Here is an 18,619-nt window from a genome sequence, read left to right as displayed (position 1 = left end):
ATTTGGCACGTCTATACTATACCAAATGATAGTGGTTCTGTTCATTGAGAGAGCGAGTATGCGTGGTGTTTTTCTGCTTTCTCAGTCAACAGATTCGCAGAAGAAAAATTTGTTCACAGCTATTTGCTTGGTATACATTTGAGACTGGGTCTTAATGAGATATTCAGTAGAACGTTTGTATACATTAATTGGCTAATTGCTTCATTCTATTGTTCCGAGCTAACTCATCTCCGCTAACTTGACGAGTTTTTGAAATGTTCATTCGTATATTCCATGGTTTTAAAGAGGAGTTTCTTAAATAAAGAAAAAAACAATGCTTTCGGTAACTTGTAAGGCTCCGGTCAATATTGCAATTATTAAATATTGTGAGTAAACCACATTAAGTTTTTGAGTACAAGTTAAAAAAATTACGTCTATTTCCCAGGGGGAAAACGTCATGAAGAATTAATTCTACCCATTAATGATTCAATTAGTATGACACTTGGCACAAACGAGGTAAATATTGACTACAGTGGAGACAAAGCATTTGAGCGAATCAACAATAGGCAATACAAAAGATTACGTTGCACCAATACTTTATTATATTAGTATTATTATTAAACATGTATTTTTTGATGATTTAAGCTTGTTATAAACGATTCATCAGCAGCATGTCTAAATGAGACGCATAAAACCCAATTTCAATTCATATATAATAATATAATAATAATAATATAATTCATATATTCCCATGCTGCAGAGAATATCAAATCCATTTAAATATTCTCGCTCAGTCATGACGTTAGAGCTTCTGCTCTCTCTCTGTGCACTCTCTGACAAAAGCTCGGCTCATACATTTTTTGTTCCTATTAAGTTTGTTTTATTGAATAAAAAACAAATGTAGATAGGTTTAGAAATAAGCAAGGAATATTATTTTAAAAAAATCGTTGCCCAAAGTGCCTTATATTAGAAGTTATCCGCAACTAAACATGAAAATGTACATACAGTATGTCTATTAATTGTTTGCAAAATGTAAAAAGGCACATAAGTTTGACTTCAACATGGAAAATATGAGTAAAGGCATAAGTTGGGGGAATTTTTTTTATTAACTGTTATCAAAATGTGTTTAAGCTGTAGGTATGACGAAAAAAAAGGGCAAAATTCCAAGACAAACGGTAAAGAAATTAAAAAAAACAAAAAAGCGGCATGTATGACTCTGTCTATTAATTCTTTGCAATATGTAAACACTGATTGAAAGAAGACGAAGGAAAAACAAACGGGACATCAAAATCAAAAACGATCAGACGCGTGCTTTTCTTAAGTCTTCTTTGCAGTCATTCGTTTACAAATTTTCTTGCATTCAGTTCAGTTTCTTGTGTTATTTGAAGTTTTAGCAATGCCCGGTAAACGAACCGAAGATAATCTGATACAATTGGTTTATTTTAATTATGGCAAAGGAAAGACAGCTAAAGAGTTGGCCAAGATGTTCAATATTAAGTTGAGAACAGTCTATAATATTATTAATCGTGCGGAAAAAGAAAATAGGCTGGAATTGCAGACCTCTACCGGCAGACCAAAGAAGCTTTATCGGCGGGATTGCTCGAAAATATTGAAAACCGTGGAAAATAAGCCTCAAACAAGCCTCAGAGAGTTGGTCAATGATATAAAAATTAATCTAAACAAGACCGTTTGCCCTGAGACTGTGCGAAAAGTTTTAAATGTCCACAGATATTCCTCACACGTGGCAAGGAAGAAGCCGTTGCTATCCACAGCTAATATTGAGAAACGCTTAAACTTTGCGATATTTAATGTTGACAAGTCTCTCGAGTACTGGAACGACGTGATTTTTTGTGACGAAACCAAGATCATGCTGTATTATAATGATGGGCCTGGAAAAGTTTGGCGTAAGCCAAATACAGCCCTCCAGTCAAAGAACATTGTGCCCACTGTGAAATTTGGCAAGCTTTCAGTGATGGTTTGGGGCTGCATTTCTTCCAAAGGTGTTGGAGAGCTGCGCATTTTCAATGACATTATGACAAAAGAATTTTATTTGGACATTTTAAAGAATGAATTGACAAAAAGTGCGCAGAATTTTGGCTTCGTTGATCCACAGAACACCAGCAAACTTAAATACAAGCTGTACCAGGACAATGATCCAAAGCACAAATCATTCATTTGCCGCACTTGGCTACTTTACAATTGCAACAAAGTGATTGACACGCCCCCCCAGAGTCCGGATCTTAATCCTATCGAGAATTTGTGGGCCTTGTTAAAGAAAAGGGTGGCCAAACGACGCCCCACCTCAAAAGGAAATTTGATTCTGTGTATAAACGAGGAGTGGCTAAAAATACCCGAATATTACGACATAAATGTCCTAATATCATCGATGTCGCGACGTCTCAGAGGAGTATTGGATGCTAATGGAGGACACACAAAATATTAGCCAAATAGAGCTGCATAATTTAAAGATATACCTTTTTTAAAATTACTGTTTGCATTTTGCAAAGATTTAATAGACACACGATATTTGCTGTATTTGTTTTGTTTTTATGAATTGTTTATGTTTTTGTTTCTTTTTCATTTTCTTTTGTTACCTATTTTGTTAAGAATACACTAAAGAAAACCATTGTATAGGACTGAACATGAAAACAAGTGCCTTTTCTAATAAATAATTATGTTTAAGTTGAACTTGCGTGACTTTTTTCATTTTGCAAACAATTAATAGACATACTGTATGTAGTTCGTTTTCTAAGTGTACGCAGAGATATGCGAACAAGTGTATGTATATAAAGTATACATGTATTAGAGCCCTGCATGAGTGCACAGTATTACAAAAATTATCCCATCTGGCTTAACTGAATCGTGTGCACTCGAACACTATCAATATTTCACACTGTCTACAAAAACACATTGACAACATTCTCATGTATGAGCTAGAGTCATGATTCAGTTGAACTGTCAAAAAAAGCCAGTGTGAGTGCGATTCCCAGCAAATGATTTAGATACACATCACAGCAAAAGCAGAAAGGCTACGCTGCTACTGTCATTCCACAAGCAACAGTCGATATTGTTGAACTGTGCACTGTGAACACTGTGTTAAAACCAGATTTGGTAACCTTATAGCACTTATGCCGGACCAAATTGGACGTGGCACCAGTAAACTTGAAAACAATTTCGACATGCCACAATGTTTGGAATAACATTGCTGTCCTCTCCAACGGCAGGACCAAAAACTTCCCACACCTTGCTTTTGCCACGTTTTTGGCTAATTTTGTATTGGCCAGCCATTAATTTTGCTTTTATATCGGCTGGTAATTTGAAGCCAGATGGTGACAAGGACTGCGAATTAAATGTGCACATAATATTCGAATAGAAACACACGCATACATTTTTCTACTAAACTTACATAATCAAAAGAACCAACAATCGAATTTTCCATTTTCAGTAATTAGCAAACATTACAAGCACCGACAGAAAATTAAATGAAAATGTCCTTCTCGTTAGCTTTTTGACGTTTTCTTTTCTTTCGATTCGTTTGACTCACACATTCCACACTGCAGTGAGCAAAACAATGCACAACAAATTGAGCGAGAGAGACACCTCATACACTCTCTCTCTGTCACAACGTTTTTCGTAACAGTGTGAGTGCGAGTCATACGATTTGACAGGAGTCACTCGACAATTATGCCTTGAGTCAATGAGTCAGCAAATGAAGGAAAGAAAATGAATTGAAAGATAGTGTGAAAAGGATACATGAATCATGTTTTGATACTGTGCACAGTGTGGCTCCTAACTGTTAATACGAATTAGTGTGTACTCGTGCAGGGCTCTAATATGTATGTACATATGTACATATGTACATACACCAACACCTTTCAGCAGAGGAATACTGCAAAGGTCGTTTTTATACCCGATACTCAAAATGAGTATTGGGGTATATTAGATTTGTGGTGAAAATGGATGTGTGTAACGTCCAGAAGGAATCGTTTCCGACCCCATAAAGTATATATATTCTTGATCAGCATCAATAGCAGAGTAGATTAAGCCATGTCTGTATGTCCGTCCCAATGAGCGCCAATGAGATATGTCACTGTTACAAGTGTATTTCAAAACTTCGCCCCGCCCCCACGAAGGACGAAAATCTGTGGCATCCACATGTTTGAAGTCAAAAGAAAATTAAAAACAAATTATACTGAATTACTATATCTTCTAGACTGCAGAATATGAACCAGATCATATCATTATTATAGCAAGAATGAAGTACAAAAATTTCATTCTCTCTCGCTCTGTCGCCCTCTAGTTACGCCACGTTTCCTCGTCGGCTCCAGATGAGCGCCTATATCTCGGAAATTAAGAGCTAGAGCAACCAAATTTGGCATCCACACTCTTGTGATATCGCACCTGCACAAGTGTATTTCAAAATGTCCCACTCCCTTCCGCCCTCGCACAGGACGAAAATCTGTGGCATCCACAATTTTGAAGATACGAGAAAATCAAAAACGTAGAATCGTAGAGAATGACCATATCCTTTTGACTGGATCAGATCAGATTGTTATTATATCTAGAAAGAACAAATCAATTTGCAGTTTCTGTGAAAACCCAGCCGCGCACTCTCTCTCTTTCTCTCTGCCGGAGAAGAGCCATACTAACTGAGTATCGGGTATACATATACGTATTTCTTGAGTGAGTGAGTGTTTATTTGCTTAACTTGCGGAATATACAAACGAAAATATGTAGAATAGCGCAACTGAATGCTGCAGCGTGCGGACAAAACCTGCATCCTTAGAGTCAAAAAAGCTCCACATGCTCCTGATGCATCCTTTACAACCAGCTTTAAGAATGTAATTTTAGCAAACAAAGTTTTATCTAAAAATTCAATGAAAGCCACACTTTTCTCACAGTAAATATGAGAGTATTCTGCTCACGTCCACGTACAAGAGTCCCGCAAAATGCTCATAAACGATCCGTTTGTGAGCTTTCATGGCGGGTCCAATGCGAGCGTTTTGCCGGGCTAAGTCTCGCATTTGACTCGAATGCGATATCATTTCTAGATGCTACAGCATGCACAGTAGGTTTTAAAAACTCTAGTAGTATGGTTATTTAATTTCTGGATCGGTGCTCCCTTAAAATGTTCTATAGATCTTCTATAGAGTGCAGGGAATTTACACATAATTTGTTTCGATGTTTCCTGCCTAATTTCAAAGAATCTACAGGTGTCTATACTACATATAAAATATCCCTTTAACTTCCGTGTGTCGTCCTTATATAACTTGAGAAGTCGCATCCAGCGCTTCTTTTCCGGGATGAGAAATTTCTTGTCGTGCCTTTGAACTACAAAGTCGTTCCAGTGCTTGATTTTCTTCCTTTTCTTCTTTTCTAAGCCCATCGAATCCAACAAGTATAAATCACAAAAGATTAAAGATCTCAAGAAATATAATTGATGGCATGGAAATTTAGAGAAGTAAAATTCAGTTTAATTGAATTTCTTATTAGATTGGCATTCGCAATGACAATCAACAAATCACAAGGCCTTGATTTTTACACATGTTCTTGCGTGGGCAAACCTCGAGCTTATTTCAGTTGGGTAAGGACGGACTGAACAAAATATCGTCCACCTAATTGCTCTCCGAAATTAATATCGATAATTTAAATGTCTTAATTTAAGCTTCGGTTAGCAGGTTATTAGTAGGTGTCGCTTGAAATGCGCCTAGGCCGGCTATCAATGCTGCATTTGTGATTTGAGTTGTAATTTCGGTGCATATCCATATACAGGTAAACATAAATCTATTCTGGTTATGATTGTGGATCTAATAATTCGGATCAGTATTGTGGGGTAACTATTGTATTTTAACGAAGAGAGATGTTTAACAATGCCTAGTGGTGCAAAAAGATGATTTCAGTGAGAGCTATAAGCTATACAAAAATAGGATAACGGAGATATGGGAGCTCCTTGGGGAATCCTATTGCTAAATGCCAAGGTTTTTGGTAGAGTTTTTGACGCATTGTAGAATTTGAGGGCCTATTTTCTATTCTTGCAATTGATGTATAACAGTGCGGATTCCAATTTTGTCATGTACACGTAAATGATATGAACAGGTGCCGCTCAATTTATGTGCATTGTATGTGCTGCAAAGGCTTTCGAAGTTTTCTGAACGATTTTTCAGATTTTTATCTGCACTTATGCAGGCTAATATTCTTTCTGTTTCCATACTGCACAGTCCGTTAATTCTCGCTCACTCCGCTAGGGGCCACCACACTAGACGAGAAAGAGAGAGTGTGAGAGAAAGAGCGAGCACATGATAAGAATTTAAAATACCTATGTATGTACTCTTTGACTATCGGGTATATTAAAGAATGTATGTTAATAAACTCGTTTAAAGCCGCCCCCAACCGGCTTGGTCTGTAGGTGGTGGTTGATTTTTGACTAGTATCTCAAGCGGTCAATCTATGTTGTTCTACCCGATACTTAAAATGAGTATAGGGGTATATTAGATTTGTGGTGAAAATGGATGTGTGTAACGTCCAGAAGGAAGCGTTTCAAACCTGACAAGTTATATATATGTATTCTTGATCAGCATCAATCGCCGAGTCGATTAAGCCATGTCTGTCCGTCTGTTCGTCCGTATGACGGCCTAGTGCTCAAAGACTATGAGAGCTAGAGCAACGACATTTTGTATCCAGACTTGTGTGATATGATATGTCACTGTTACAAGTGTATTTCAAAACTTCGCCACGCCCCCACAAAGGGCGAAAATCTGTGAAGACGAATTGTTTGAAGAAAACAATTTCATTTTCTCTCGCTCTGTCTCTCTCTACACACTCTACACACACGTTTCATAGTCGGCTTTGCCTATCGCAAAAAGTGAGCGCCTAGATCTCAGAGACTAGAAGAGTTAGAGCAACCAAATTTGGTATCCACGCTTCTGTGATATCGAAGTTTCAGAAGTGTATTTCAAAATTTCGCTCACCCCCTCCCGCCCCCGCAAAGGCCGAAAATCTGTGGCATATACAGATCTCACAGACTATTAAGGCTAGAGAAATCAAATTTAATGTCCACACTCCTGTTAGATCTCACTGTTACAAGTGTAGTTCAAAATTTCGCCCCACCCACTTTCGACACCACAAAGGACGAAAATCGGTGGCATCCACAATTTTGAAAAAACGAGTAAATTAAAAACGCACAATCATAGACAATTACCTTATCTACTAGATTGCCGAAGCTGGATCAGATGGAATCATTATTAAAGCCAAAAGGAACAAATCAATTTGCAGTGCCCTACACGTTCTGATTTATTTTCTGTCTCTATCGAACACACTATTTGTCAATGTAAGCGCCCTCTACCGGAGGGGAGCCATACTAAATGAGTATCGGGTATAAATGTAGAGTTGCGGCCGTAGCAGCAAGGTTACAACGTTACCCTTCGTTATACCCGATACTCAAAATGAGTATAGGGGTATATTAGATTTGTGGTAAAAGTGGATGTGTGTAACGTCCAGAAGGAAGCGTTTCCGACCCCATAAAGTATGTATTCTTGATCAGCATCTATAGCCGAGTCGATTGAGCCATGTCTGTCTGTCCGTCCGTCCGTCCCTCCCTCCCTAAGAACGCCTAGTGCTCAAGGACTATAAAATCTAGAGCAACTAAATTTTGTATCCAGACTTCTGTGATATGTCACTGTTACAAGTATATTTCAAAACTCCGCCCCGCCTACTTCCGCCCCCACAAAGGACGAAAATCTTTGGCATTCACAATTTAAAAGATACTAGAAAACCAAAAACGCAGAATCGTAGCGAATGACCATATCTTCTAGACTGCAGAAACTGAATTGGATCGTATTATTATTTTAGCCAGAATCAAGAAAACAGTTTCATTTTTTCTCGCCCTGTCTCGAACCTGCACAAGTACATTTCAAAACTTCGCCCCACCCCCTTCCGCCCCCGCAAAGGAAAAAAATCTGTGGCATCCACAGATCTTAGAGACTATTAGACCTGACTGTAGAGCTCTCACTGTTAAAAAACTATTTGTAAATTTTCACTGCAGAACTCACTGTTACAAGTGTATTTCTTTTTGCTCACTGTAGAGAGCTCACTGCTACAAGTGTGTTTCAAAATCTCGCCCCACCTCCATCCGCCCCCACAAAAGACGAAAACGTCGACACGCTCTGACTGATTTTCTGTCTCTCTCGAACGCACTCTTTGTCGTTTAATGTAGCCATACTGTATACAGTGGCGAGCACATGTGGATACATGTTTATCACTTTTCACTTTAAGCGCCTGTAAAATTTTTAAAAACGAAGAATCCTTGTGATTTTTATACCCGATACTCAAAATGAGTATTGGGGTATATTAGATTTGTGGTAAAAGTGGATGAGTGTAACGTCCAGAAGGAATCGTTTCCGACCCCATAAAGTATATATATTCTTGATCAGCATCAATAGCCGAGTCGATTGAGCCATGTCTTTCTGTCCGTCTGTCCGTCCGTCCGTCTGTCCGTCCCTATTAGCGCCTAGTGCTCAAAGATTATAAGAGCTAGAGCAACGATGTTTTGGATCCAGACTTCTGTGATATGACACTGCTACAAAAATATTTCAAAACTTCGCCCCGCCCACTTCCGCCCCCACAAAGGACGAAAATCTGTGGCATCCACAATTTTAAAGATACGAGAAAACCAAAAACGCAGAATCGTAGAGAATGACCATATTTTTTAGACTGCAGAATTTGAATAAGATCGTCTTATTATTATAGCCAGCGTCAAGAAAACAATTTCATTTTTTCTCGCCCTGTCTCTAACACACACGTAGCATAGCCGGCTTTGCTTAGAGTAAAACATTAGCGCCTAGATCTCAGATCTCACGGCTAAATTCGTGAAAAATCGTCCCAATAATTCGAGTCCCACCTCCATCCGCCCCCACAAAAGACGAAAACGTCGACACGCTCTGACTGATTTTCTGTCTCTCTCGAACGCACTCTTTGTCGTTTAATGTAGCCATACTGTATACAGTGGCGAGCACATGTGGATACATGTTTATCACTTTTCACTTTAAGCGCCTGTAAAATTTTTAAAAACGAAGAATCCTTGTGATTTTTATACCCGATACTCAAAATGAGTATTGGGGTATATTAGATTTGTGGTAAAAGTGGATGTGTGTAACGTCCAGAAGGAATCGTTTCCGACCCCATAAAGTATATATATTCTTGATCAGCATCAATAGCCGAGTCGATTGAGCCATGTCTTTCTGTCCGTCTGTCCGTCCGTCCGTCTGTCCGTCCCTATTAGCGCCTAGTGCTCAAAGATTATAAGAGCTAGAGCAACGATGTTTTGGATCCAGACTTCTGTGATATGTCACTGCTACAAAAATATTTCAAAATTCCGCCCCGCCCACTTCCGCCCCCACAAAGGACGAAAATCTGTGGCATCCACAATTTTAAAGATACGAGAAAACCAAAAACGCAGAATCGTAGAGAATGACCATATTTTTTAGACTGCAGAATTTGAATAAGATCGTCTTATTATTATAGCCAGCGTCAAGAAAACAATTTCATTTTTTCTCGCCCTGTCTCTAACACACACGTAGCATAGCCGGCTTTGCTTAGAGTAAAACATTAGCGCCTAGATCTCAGATCTCACGGCTAAATTCGTGAAAAATCGTCCCAATAATTCGAGTTTTCACTTAATCCAGTGGCCTGCTGAATAGTCCAGATCTAAATCCCATTGCAAATCGATGGGCTCTGTTTAAAAAACATTGGAAAAGTACGAGTCTGCACCAAAGGGATTGGGTGAGTCTTTGGGAGCGCGAGAGGTCGGAGTGGCGCATGATACCTTGCCAGCACCTACTAAATTTAGTCGAGAGCATGCCAATACTTATTCGGAATATGATAGAAGCTAAGGCCCTTTGGAACAAATATTTTTAAAAAATTATTAAAGTAAAAAAATTTGAAACGTGCAAAAGTGGATACATGCTCTTTTTTTGAAAAAATTAAAATCTCTTAAGGAAAAGGATCTCTTTGAATTGAAATTGTTGTCTTTTTTCAATCTCAATAAATTAATGAATCTTTAAAAAAAAAAAATCACAAGGATTGATTCATTTTTAAAGATTTTACAGGCGCTTAAAGTGAAAAGTGATAAACATGTATCCACACGTGCTCACCACTGTATATTGTATGTTCGCCTGTCGTTGTCGTTTTCACATCATTATCGACAAAATTTATTTTTGCAATTTCTCCCCATTCATACTCTTAAGAAGTCTGAAAGAAATATAACACCTCAAAAATAATCTTGCCAAAACTTGGTGTTTTATCACGGTCTACTCTTGCCAGTCTGGGTCTCCCCTCTCCTCTTGGTCTTAGTTCTCTCATCCATGAACTAGAATGAGATACTGAATAAGTGTAAACGAACGAGTGTGTACGCGCATGATGTCATGTCAATTCAAATTGCGAGATATAAGTTATTATATTTCTTCTTCCATTTGAATGCGTGCCAACGTACAGTTTGTTTGTTCAATAGTGTTCCAGGAATTTTAAAATCTGGCAAAAAGCTGAACGTTTGTTCCTGATTTAGCTAGGCACATGGCTCAAAAGCTGCCCGCAAATATATTTCACTGATGTTATTTCTGCACGGGAGGTATAAGAGGTTTCGGTTTCATATTTTTGTCTAGGAGGAAAACAGCGCTGTTAAATTCTATAGAATTGGATGCAGCTGTATCAAACAGAATGCTTTGATTTTATCAAAAATTTCTCATTCTTTCCACTTCCCCAACAAGTTCAAAGTTGTGTTTAATATTTACACTTCAGTAGATAAAATTATTTTTGGTTCTCTTAGAAATGGTTCGCCTTCCATATATGAAGGTATGATGAGGATGAAGTGTCGAAAGTTCTACAACACGCTTCATCTTAGAGCGATCTGTGTCACAACCTCAGACAAAAACGAGGGGGAACGTTGTGAGTTGCTGCGGACACCGCAACTCTACATTTACTTGGACGTTGACGTGCAATGATTGTATCTTTCAAGAGGCGATGCAGTTACTGCACCGTCAAGTGGCCCGTGTGAAACCAGCAATAGGCTGTTACGCGCGGATCCCAGGCAAAAGGCAGCCCTCCTCCCGCCCAACCGACCGAGGGGCGCTGCCGCATGACGCACGGTGCGTAGTCGAACCGAACGCGAACATGCAAGAAAGATAGCTATTAGACTAACATTCGAGGAAAATTAAGACTAAATTTACTAAGAAACTAAGCATGCAATCAAAATACAAATACCACTACAATTACTAATTACTAGAAAGGTGTGTAAGGATGAGTAATTTAATAAGAGGAGGAGAATTAGTGGTGGATATAATATGGTAGAAGGAATTATAATCCGAGCATAAGACCCTAAACGGTTCATGCAAGGAATAATTCGATCTACAAAGTGGAAGGAACAACGGTATAAAATTTCTAGTGAGTCTAATAGGAATCGTGAAGTTTATGCGGCTCAACAGATCAGGGCTGTCTATGTCACCCCTGACGGTTCTACGGTTAACTAAGGATGGGAGTTTTACTAATAGTAGTCTACTAGAGTAAGATGGGAGTAATACACCCGCATCCCAGTTAAGGCCCCGCAGAGCAAAGAGTAAAAAGTTTTTCTGTACTGATTCTATACGGTCCTATACGGTGTACTTTGTACTGAGGCCACCATACGCAGGAGCCGTATTCTAAGATCGGACGAACAAGAGAGGTATAGAGAGTCTTTGTTGTATAAGGGTCGTCAAATTCCTTTGACCACCTCTTTATAAACCCAAGCACGCCCATGGCCCTATTTACCATGGTAGAAATGTGTTCAGAAAACTTTAACTTGGGGTATAACATAACACCCAGATCATCCACCAGGGTAATTCTCTCAAGAGAACCACCAAATAGGGCATAGGGAGCCAACAAAGGGCTAGAACGATGAAATGTCATAACTTTGCATTTCGAGGCATTAAGGTGTAACAAGTTTGCACAGCACCATGACTGAAAGTTATTGAGATCGGATTGCAAGCGATAATGAAATGAAATGTTCTTGTACTGGACACAGAGTTTAACATCATCCGCATACATATGTAGTACTCGATAGTATGTTAATACCGAAGGCAAGTCATTAATAAAGAGTGTGAAGAGTAAGGGGTCTAGATGGCTGCCCTGTGGTACTCCCGAAGAAACCTTTACTGGTAAAGAGAGGGAGTTTTTGAAGAGGACTCTTTGAGACCTGGAACAAAGATAGCTAGAAATCCATCTCAGGAGGTTGGGCGGAAACCCTAAAAGGTCAAGTTTATGCGCTAAAAGGGAATGGTTTACAGAGTCGAATGCTTTACTAAAGTCGGTGTAAATAACATCCGTCTGTAAGTTACCTTGAAAGCCTTTAATAATGAAAGAGGTAAGCTCTAACAAGTTCGTGGTGGTTGATCGCCCCCTTATAAATCTCCTCAGAATAGGTGGTTTGGAAAAATTGGGCAAAAAGATCGGCAATTGCCTGATCATTATTTGTCGACGTATTACAAAATGATAGCGAGGATGGGTGTGCGGACGTTCTACGCTTACTGTTTACGAAGCAGTAAAACTGTTTAGGGTCCTGAGAAAAACGTATCCTGCATCGAGATAGGTAGTTCTTATAGCATTGAGCATTAAGAACTGAAAAGTTTGATCGAGCTATTACATAGCGAGAGTGAGAAGTAGGAGAACCCACTTCTTGAAAATTTTTATAAAGCCTTGATTTTAAGTTATTTAGCCTGGATAACTCTTTGGTAAACCAAGGGGGTTTTCCAGATCTAGTCGGACAAGAAAGCGGGACACAAGAATCAAAAAATGTACCAAGAGCATTGTAAAAAATGTTTGTGCCTTTTATGACATCAGTGCACAAGTACAAAGCGGACCAATCAAAATCCCTAATCAGGCTATTAAGCTTCGCAAACTCGGCTTTACGAAAGCAGCGGACACGCTCAGGTAGCCTACTCGACCGATCCAATACAGTTGGTCCTATATCTAGCGACACCTCGAAAGTAGGGTGGTAGGCGTCTTCAGGTATAGTGAGCGGAAGGGCTCGGGTTAACAACACTATGGTCGGATCCGATACAAAGCACAGATCAAGCAATCGACCCAAGGAATTTTTCACATGATTGACTTGAGACAGGGACAGGTCAAGCAAGCCGTCAACAAAGTCATGTCGTGACATGGGCACTAGGATACTAGACTCGTTTACCGGAGACCAAACAGTTCCTGGCAAGTTGAAGTCACCAAGAACTATCATACGATCTTTATCAGATAGCGAGGAAGAAACAGCGGGTAAAGCGGACAAGTGCTTCTCATAAATTGAAATATCCGAAGAAGGTGGGATATACGAGCAAGTAATGAATATAGCGAAAGCGTTAAGAATCAGTTTTACACACAGGAATTCCAGTTCCTGTTGAACTTGGACTGTGAAGTGTTCCGACGTGAAGTAAGAGTCCACTGCAATTAGAACCCCCCCTGCACGTCGAGACGAACGGTCCTTTCTAAAAGTTGTGTACCGACCTGCCAAAACCTCGGAACTAAGAATGTCCGGCTTTAACCAGGTTTCATTAAACACAATAACGTGGGAAGCAAATGCAACACTATCCCGGAAAAGAATGCTGAGCTTACTACGCAAGCCTCTTACATTCTGATAGGTTACTAAAAGAGAAGTTAGTTTTTTGGAAAAGTGGAAGCAAGACGGGAAGTTGAGGAAGAGGAAGTTGAGGTTGAGGGTGGCACACTGGAAAGATTTTTAAGGGATATGCGGGGCCTATTCTTCTTCTTAGCCTTAAACTCCTTCACCACCAAATGCTCCGGCCAAAATTTGGCGAAGCAAATGGTGTCAAATTGAGTTGGGGAGATGCTTATCTTAAACGAGGCTATCTCCCTGGCATAAGAGAAGTTGAATTTCTCCACCTTTAAACCCACGGCTTTTATTTTGCTTTGAATGAAAGCAATTACATCATTAGATGTGAGGTCAGGGGCCAGCCGTGAGACAAAAACTTGTCGTTTTGGTGGGACTCCCACCAGTGGTTTGGGCACCACAGGCCTAGTACCTGTGGTGGCAATATCCGGAGGTCCGGAACGTCTATTTACTGGTGGGACCGGGATGGACGGGAAAAAACTTATGTCAAATTGGACTCGAAAACTTTACCCGGCCCTCAGTTTTATACAAAAGTTAAAGGTGGAACTGTTGACGAGTCGGTGTCAACAATTCAAGTCGATAAATTTGGGGAGAAAGTGCTAATATTGCAGGCCATTTGCACCTGTGGCCTAAGAACCAGTGCTTTTTTCACAAAAGGGACAATCAACGCCGATGTGTTCATGAAGGAGTGTTTGAAAAAGCATCTTATACCTTTTTATGAAAAACACAATGTGTCCAGAATATTTTGGCCAGATCTGGCGTCCGCGCACTATGCCCGCTCAACTTTAGCGCTACTTGATTCAAAACGCATCAATTTCGTGTCAAAAGAGGAGAACCCACCAAATTGCCCAGAGCTCCGGCCAATTGAGCGATATTGGGCCTCCGAAAACATGCAAGATATGAAAAAAAACTGGATGCGTGCAACCCGTAGGATTACCAACGAGTGTGTGCAGAACTTAATGAGCGGTGTTAAGCAAAAAATTCGATTAAAAATAAGAGGCTAGACATTTTTTTTAATTTATTAACAAAATTTAAAGTTAATGTTTTTCTCTAAGATTAAAAAAAAACGAGGGGGAACGTTGTGAGTTGCTGCGGACACCGCAACTCTACAGTTATACCCGATACTAAGTCAGTATGGCTCTCCTCCGGCAGACGCCGCTAATATTAAACGACACGACAAAGAGTGCGTGCGAGAGAGACAGAAAATCAGTCTGAGCGTGACGTCGGGCGCTGCGTAGCCACTGCAAATTGATTTGTTCCTATTGGCTATAAAAATGATCTGATCTGATCCAGATTCAGCAATCTGATAGATATGGTCATTATCTATGATTCTGCGTTTTTAGTTTTCTCGAATGTGCAATATTGTGGATGCAACAGATTTTCGTCCTTTGTTGTGGCGGAAGGGGGTGTGGTGAAATTTTGAGATACACGTTTTATAGTAAGATCTAACAGGAGTGCGGATACCAAATTTGGTTACTCTGGCCTTAATAGTCTCTGAGATTTTTGAATATCCCCAGGTTTTCGTCCTTTGCGGGGGCGGAAGGGGGTGTGGCGAAATTTTGAAACAAACTCGTCTCGGTCCGATATATAAGGAGTGTGGATACCAAATTTGGTTGCTCTAGCTTTTATAGTCTCTGAGATCTAGGTGCTAATGTTTTACTCTAAGCAAAGCCGCCTATGTGTGTGTTAGAGAGAGACAGGGCGAGAAAAAATGAAATTGTTTTCTTGATGCTGGCTATAATAATAATACGATCCAGTTCAGATTCCGCAGTCTTAAAGATATGGTCATTCTCTACAATTCTACGTTTTTGGTTTTCTCATATCTTTAAAATTGTGGATGCCACAGATTTTCGTCCACTGTGGGGTCGGAAGTGGGCGGGGCGAAGTTTTGAAATATTTTTGTAGCAGTGACATATCACAGAAGTCTGGGTCCAAAACATCGTTGCTCTAGCTCTTATAGTCTTTGAGCACTAGGCGCTGAAGGGGACGGACAGACGGACGGACGGACAGACGGACAGACAGACAGGGCTCAATCGACTCGGCTATTGATGCTGATCAAGAATATATATACTTTATGGGGTCGGAAACGATTCCTTCTGGACGTTACACACATCCACTTTTACCACAAATCTAATATACCCCAATACTCATTTTGAGTATCGGGTATAAAAAAAAAACGAGGGGGAACGTTGTGAGTTGCTGCGGACACCGCAACTCTACGGTTATACCCGATACTAAGTCAGTATGGCTCTCCTCCGGCAGACGCCGTTAATATTAAACGACACGACAAAGAGTGCGTGCGAGAGAGACAGAAAATCAGTCTGAGCGTGACGTCGGGCGCTGCGTAGCCACTGAAAATTAATTTGTTCCTTTTGGCTATAAAAATTATCTGATCTGATCCAGATTCAGGAATCTGATAGATATGGTCGTTATCTATGATTCTGCGTTTTTAGTTTTCTCGAATCTGCAATATTGTGGATGCAACAGATTTTCGTCCTTTGTGTGGGCGGAAGGGGGTGGTGCGAAATTTTGAGATATACGTTTTATAGTGAGATCTAACAGGAGTGCGGATACTAAATTTGGTTACTCTAGCGTTAATAGTCTCTGAAATTTGTGGATGCCCCAGATTTCGTCCTTTGCGGGGGCGGAAGGGGGTGTGGCGAAATTTTGACATGAAATGTCAACCTGTAACCTTATCATAAAGGAGCAATACAAGCGAATGGCAGACGTTAAGTGGCGAATGGGGCCACGCTGTCGCACAACTCGGTTAACATGGCCGACCATAAATAAGAAGCAATAGGCATCCACGCCAACAGGCTGGGTGCCCCACCGATAATATCTGGACTGTCAGTAATCGTTTTTATACTTCCTACTTCCTTCTCTTTGCCTCATCGAAACTCTACCAAAGTGCTCTCAGAAACAGACGCCAACGTGACCTCCAAGAGCTAATTGACGGCTTCAAGAAATCCGAGGACGTCGTCCACATAAGTAAAGGAGGAGTTAACACAATCGATCGGCAAGATGGATTTCTAGTTATCTTTGTTCCAGGTCTCAAAGAGTCCTCTTCAGAAACTCCTTCTCTTTACCAGTAAAGGTTTCTTCGGGAGTACCACAGGGCAGCCATCTAGGCCCCTTACTCTTCACACCCTGTATTAATGACTTGCCTTCGGTATTAACATACTCTCGAGTACTTATGTATGCGGATGATGTTAAACTCTGTGTCCAGTATAAGGACATTTCATTCTCGCTTGCAATCCGATCTCAATAGCAAACTGTTGCGCAAACTTGTTCTAGCCCCTCTTTGGCTCCCTATACCCTATTTGGTGGTTCTCTTGGGAGAATTACCCTGGTGGATGATCTTGGTGTTATGTTGGACCCCAAGTTAAAGTTTTCCGAACACATTTCTACCATGGTAAATAAGGCCATGGGCTTGCTTGGGTTTATAAAGAGGTGGTCAAAGGAATTTGACGTCCCCTATATACGTAGCAAAGACTCTCTATACCTCGCTTGTTCTTCAGATCTTAGAATACGGCTCTTGCGTATGGTGCCCTCAGTACAAAGTACACCAGGACCGTATAGAATCAGTACAGAAAAACTTTTTACTCTTTGCTCTGCGGGGCCTTAACTGGGATGCAGGTGTGAGACTCCCATCTTACTCTAGTAGACTGCTATTAGTGAACCTCCCATCTTTAGTTAACCGTAGAAAAATTTTTGGTGTGATTTTTATGCACAACTTGATCAGGGGTGACATAGACAGCGCTGATCTGTTGGGCCGCATAAACTTCACGATTCCTATTAGACTCACTAGAAATTTTATACCGTTGTTCCTTCCACTTTGTAGATCGAATTATTCCTTGCATGAACCGTTTAGGGTCTTATGCTCGGATTATAATTCCTTCTACCATATTATATCCACCACTAATTCTCCTCCTCTTATTAAATTACTCATCCTTACACACCTTTCTAGTAATTAGTAATTGTAGTGGTATTTGTATTTTGATTGCATGCTTAGTTTCTTAGTAAATTTAGTCTTAATTTTCCTCGAATGTTAGTCTAATAGCTATCTTTCTTGCATGTTCGCGTTCGGTTCGACTACGCACCGTGCGTCATGCGGCAGCGCCCCTCGGTCGGTTGGGCGGGAGGAGGGCTGCCTGTTGCCTGGGATCCGCGCGTAACAGCCTTCTGCTGGTTTCAGACAGGCCACTTGACGGTGCAGTAATTGCATCGCCTCTTGCAAGATGCAGTCATTGCATGTCAACGTCCAAGAAGTCTGGTTTGTTCGTAAATATGGTGTTGCTTGGGTTTACGTAAGTTAAGTTAAGCAAGTAAATTTTTTTTGATTTTTTTACATACCTGCTGAAGCGCTATTTCAACTGTTTTTTTATACCCGATACTCAAAATGAGTATTGGGGTATATTAGATTTGTGGTAAAAGTGGATATGTGTAACGTCCAGAAGGAATCGTTTCCGACCCCATAAAGTATATATATTCTTGATCAGCATCAATAGCCGAGTCGATTGAGCCATGTCCGTCTGTCCGTCCGTCCGTCTGTCCGTCCCCTTCAGCGCCTAGTGCTCAAAGACTATAAGAGCTAGAGCAACGATGTTTTGGATCCAGACTTCTGTGATATGTCACTGCTACAAAAATATTTCAAAACTTCGCCCCGCCCACTTCCGCCCACACAAAGGACGAAAATCTGTGGCATCCACATTTTTAAAGATACGATAAAACCAAAAACGCAGAATCGTAGAGGATTACTATATGTTCTAGAGTGTAAAATCTGAACCAGATCGTATAATTATTATAGCCAGAATCAAGAAAACAATTTCATTCTTTCTCGCTCTGTCTCTCTCTAACACACAGGTTTCATGGTCGGCTTTGCCAATTGCAAAATATGAGTTCAAGGATCTCAGAACCTATAAGAGCCAGAGCAACCAAATTTGGTATCCACACTCCTGTGATATCGGACCTTGACCGTTTCGTGTCCAAATTTCC

General features: G+C 40.3%; 1 protein-coding gene across 1 annotated transcript in view; it reads left to right on the top strand.

Moving 5' to 3' along the window:
* The first annotated feature begins 209 nt into the window (after nt 1-209).
* The window catches only part of LOC117186645 (diphosphomevalonate decarboxylase-like), a 31,254-nt gene continuing 12,844 nt past the window's right edge, over nt 210-18,619 (top strand). Inside the window, exons 1-2 of the mRNA XM_033387681.1 lie at nt 210-365; nt 425-495. Coding sequence (XP_033243572.1) covers nt 314-365; nt 425-495 — 123 coding nt within the window. The 5' untranslated portion in view covers nt 210-313. The remainder of the gene's footprint in view (nt 366-424; nt 496-18,619) is intronic.

The sequence above is a fragment of the Drosophila miranda genome, chromosome XR (genome assembly GCF_003369915.1).
Source record: "Drosophila miranda strain MSH22 chromosome XR, D.miranda_PacBio2.1, whole genome shotgun sequence".
NCBI lineage: Eukaryota > Metazoa > Arthropoda > Insecta > Diptera > Drosophilidae > Drosophila > Drosophila miranda.
Note: the sequence above shows the minus strand (reverse complement) of the source record. Positions and strands in the feature narration are given on the sequence as shown.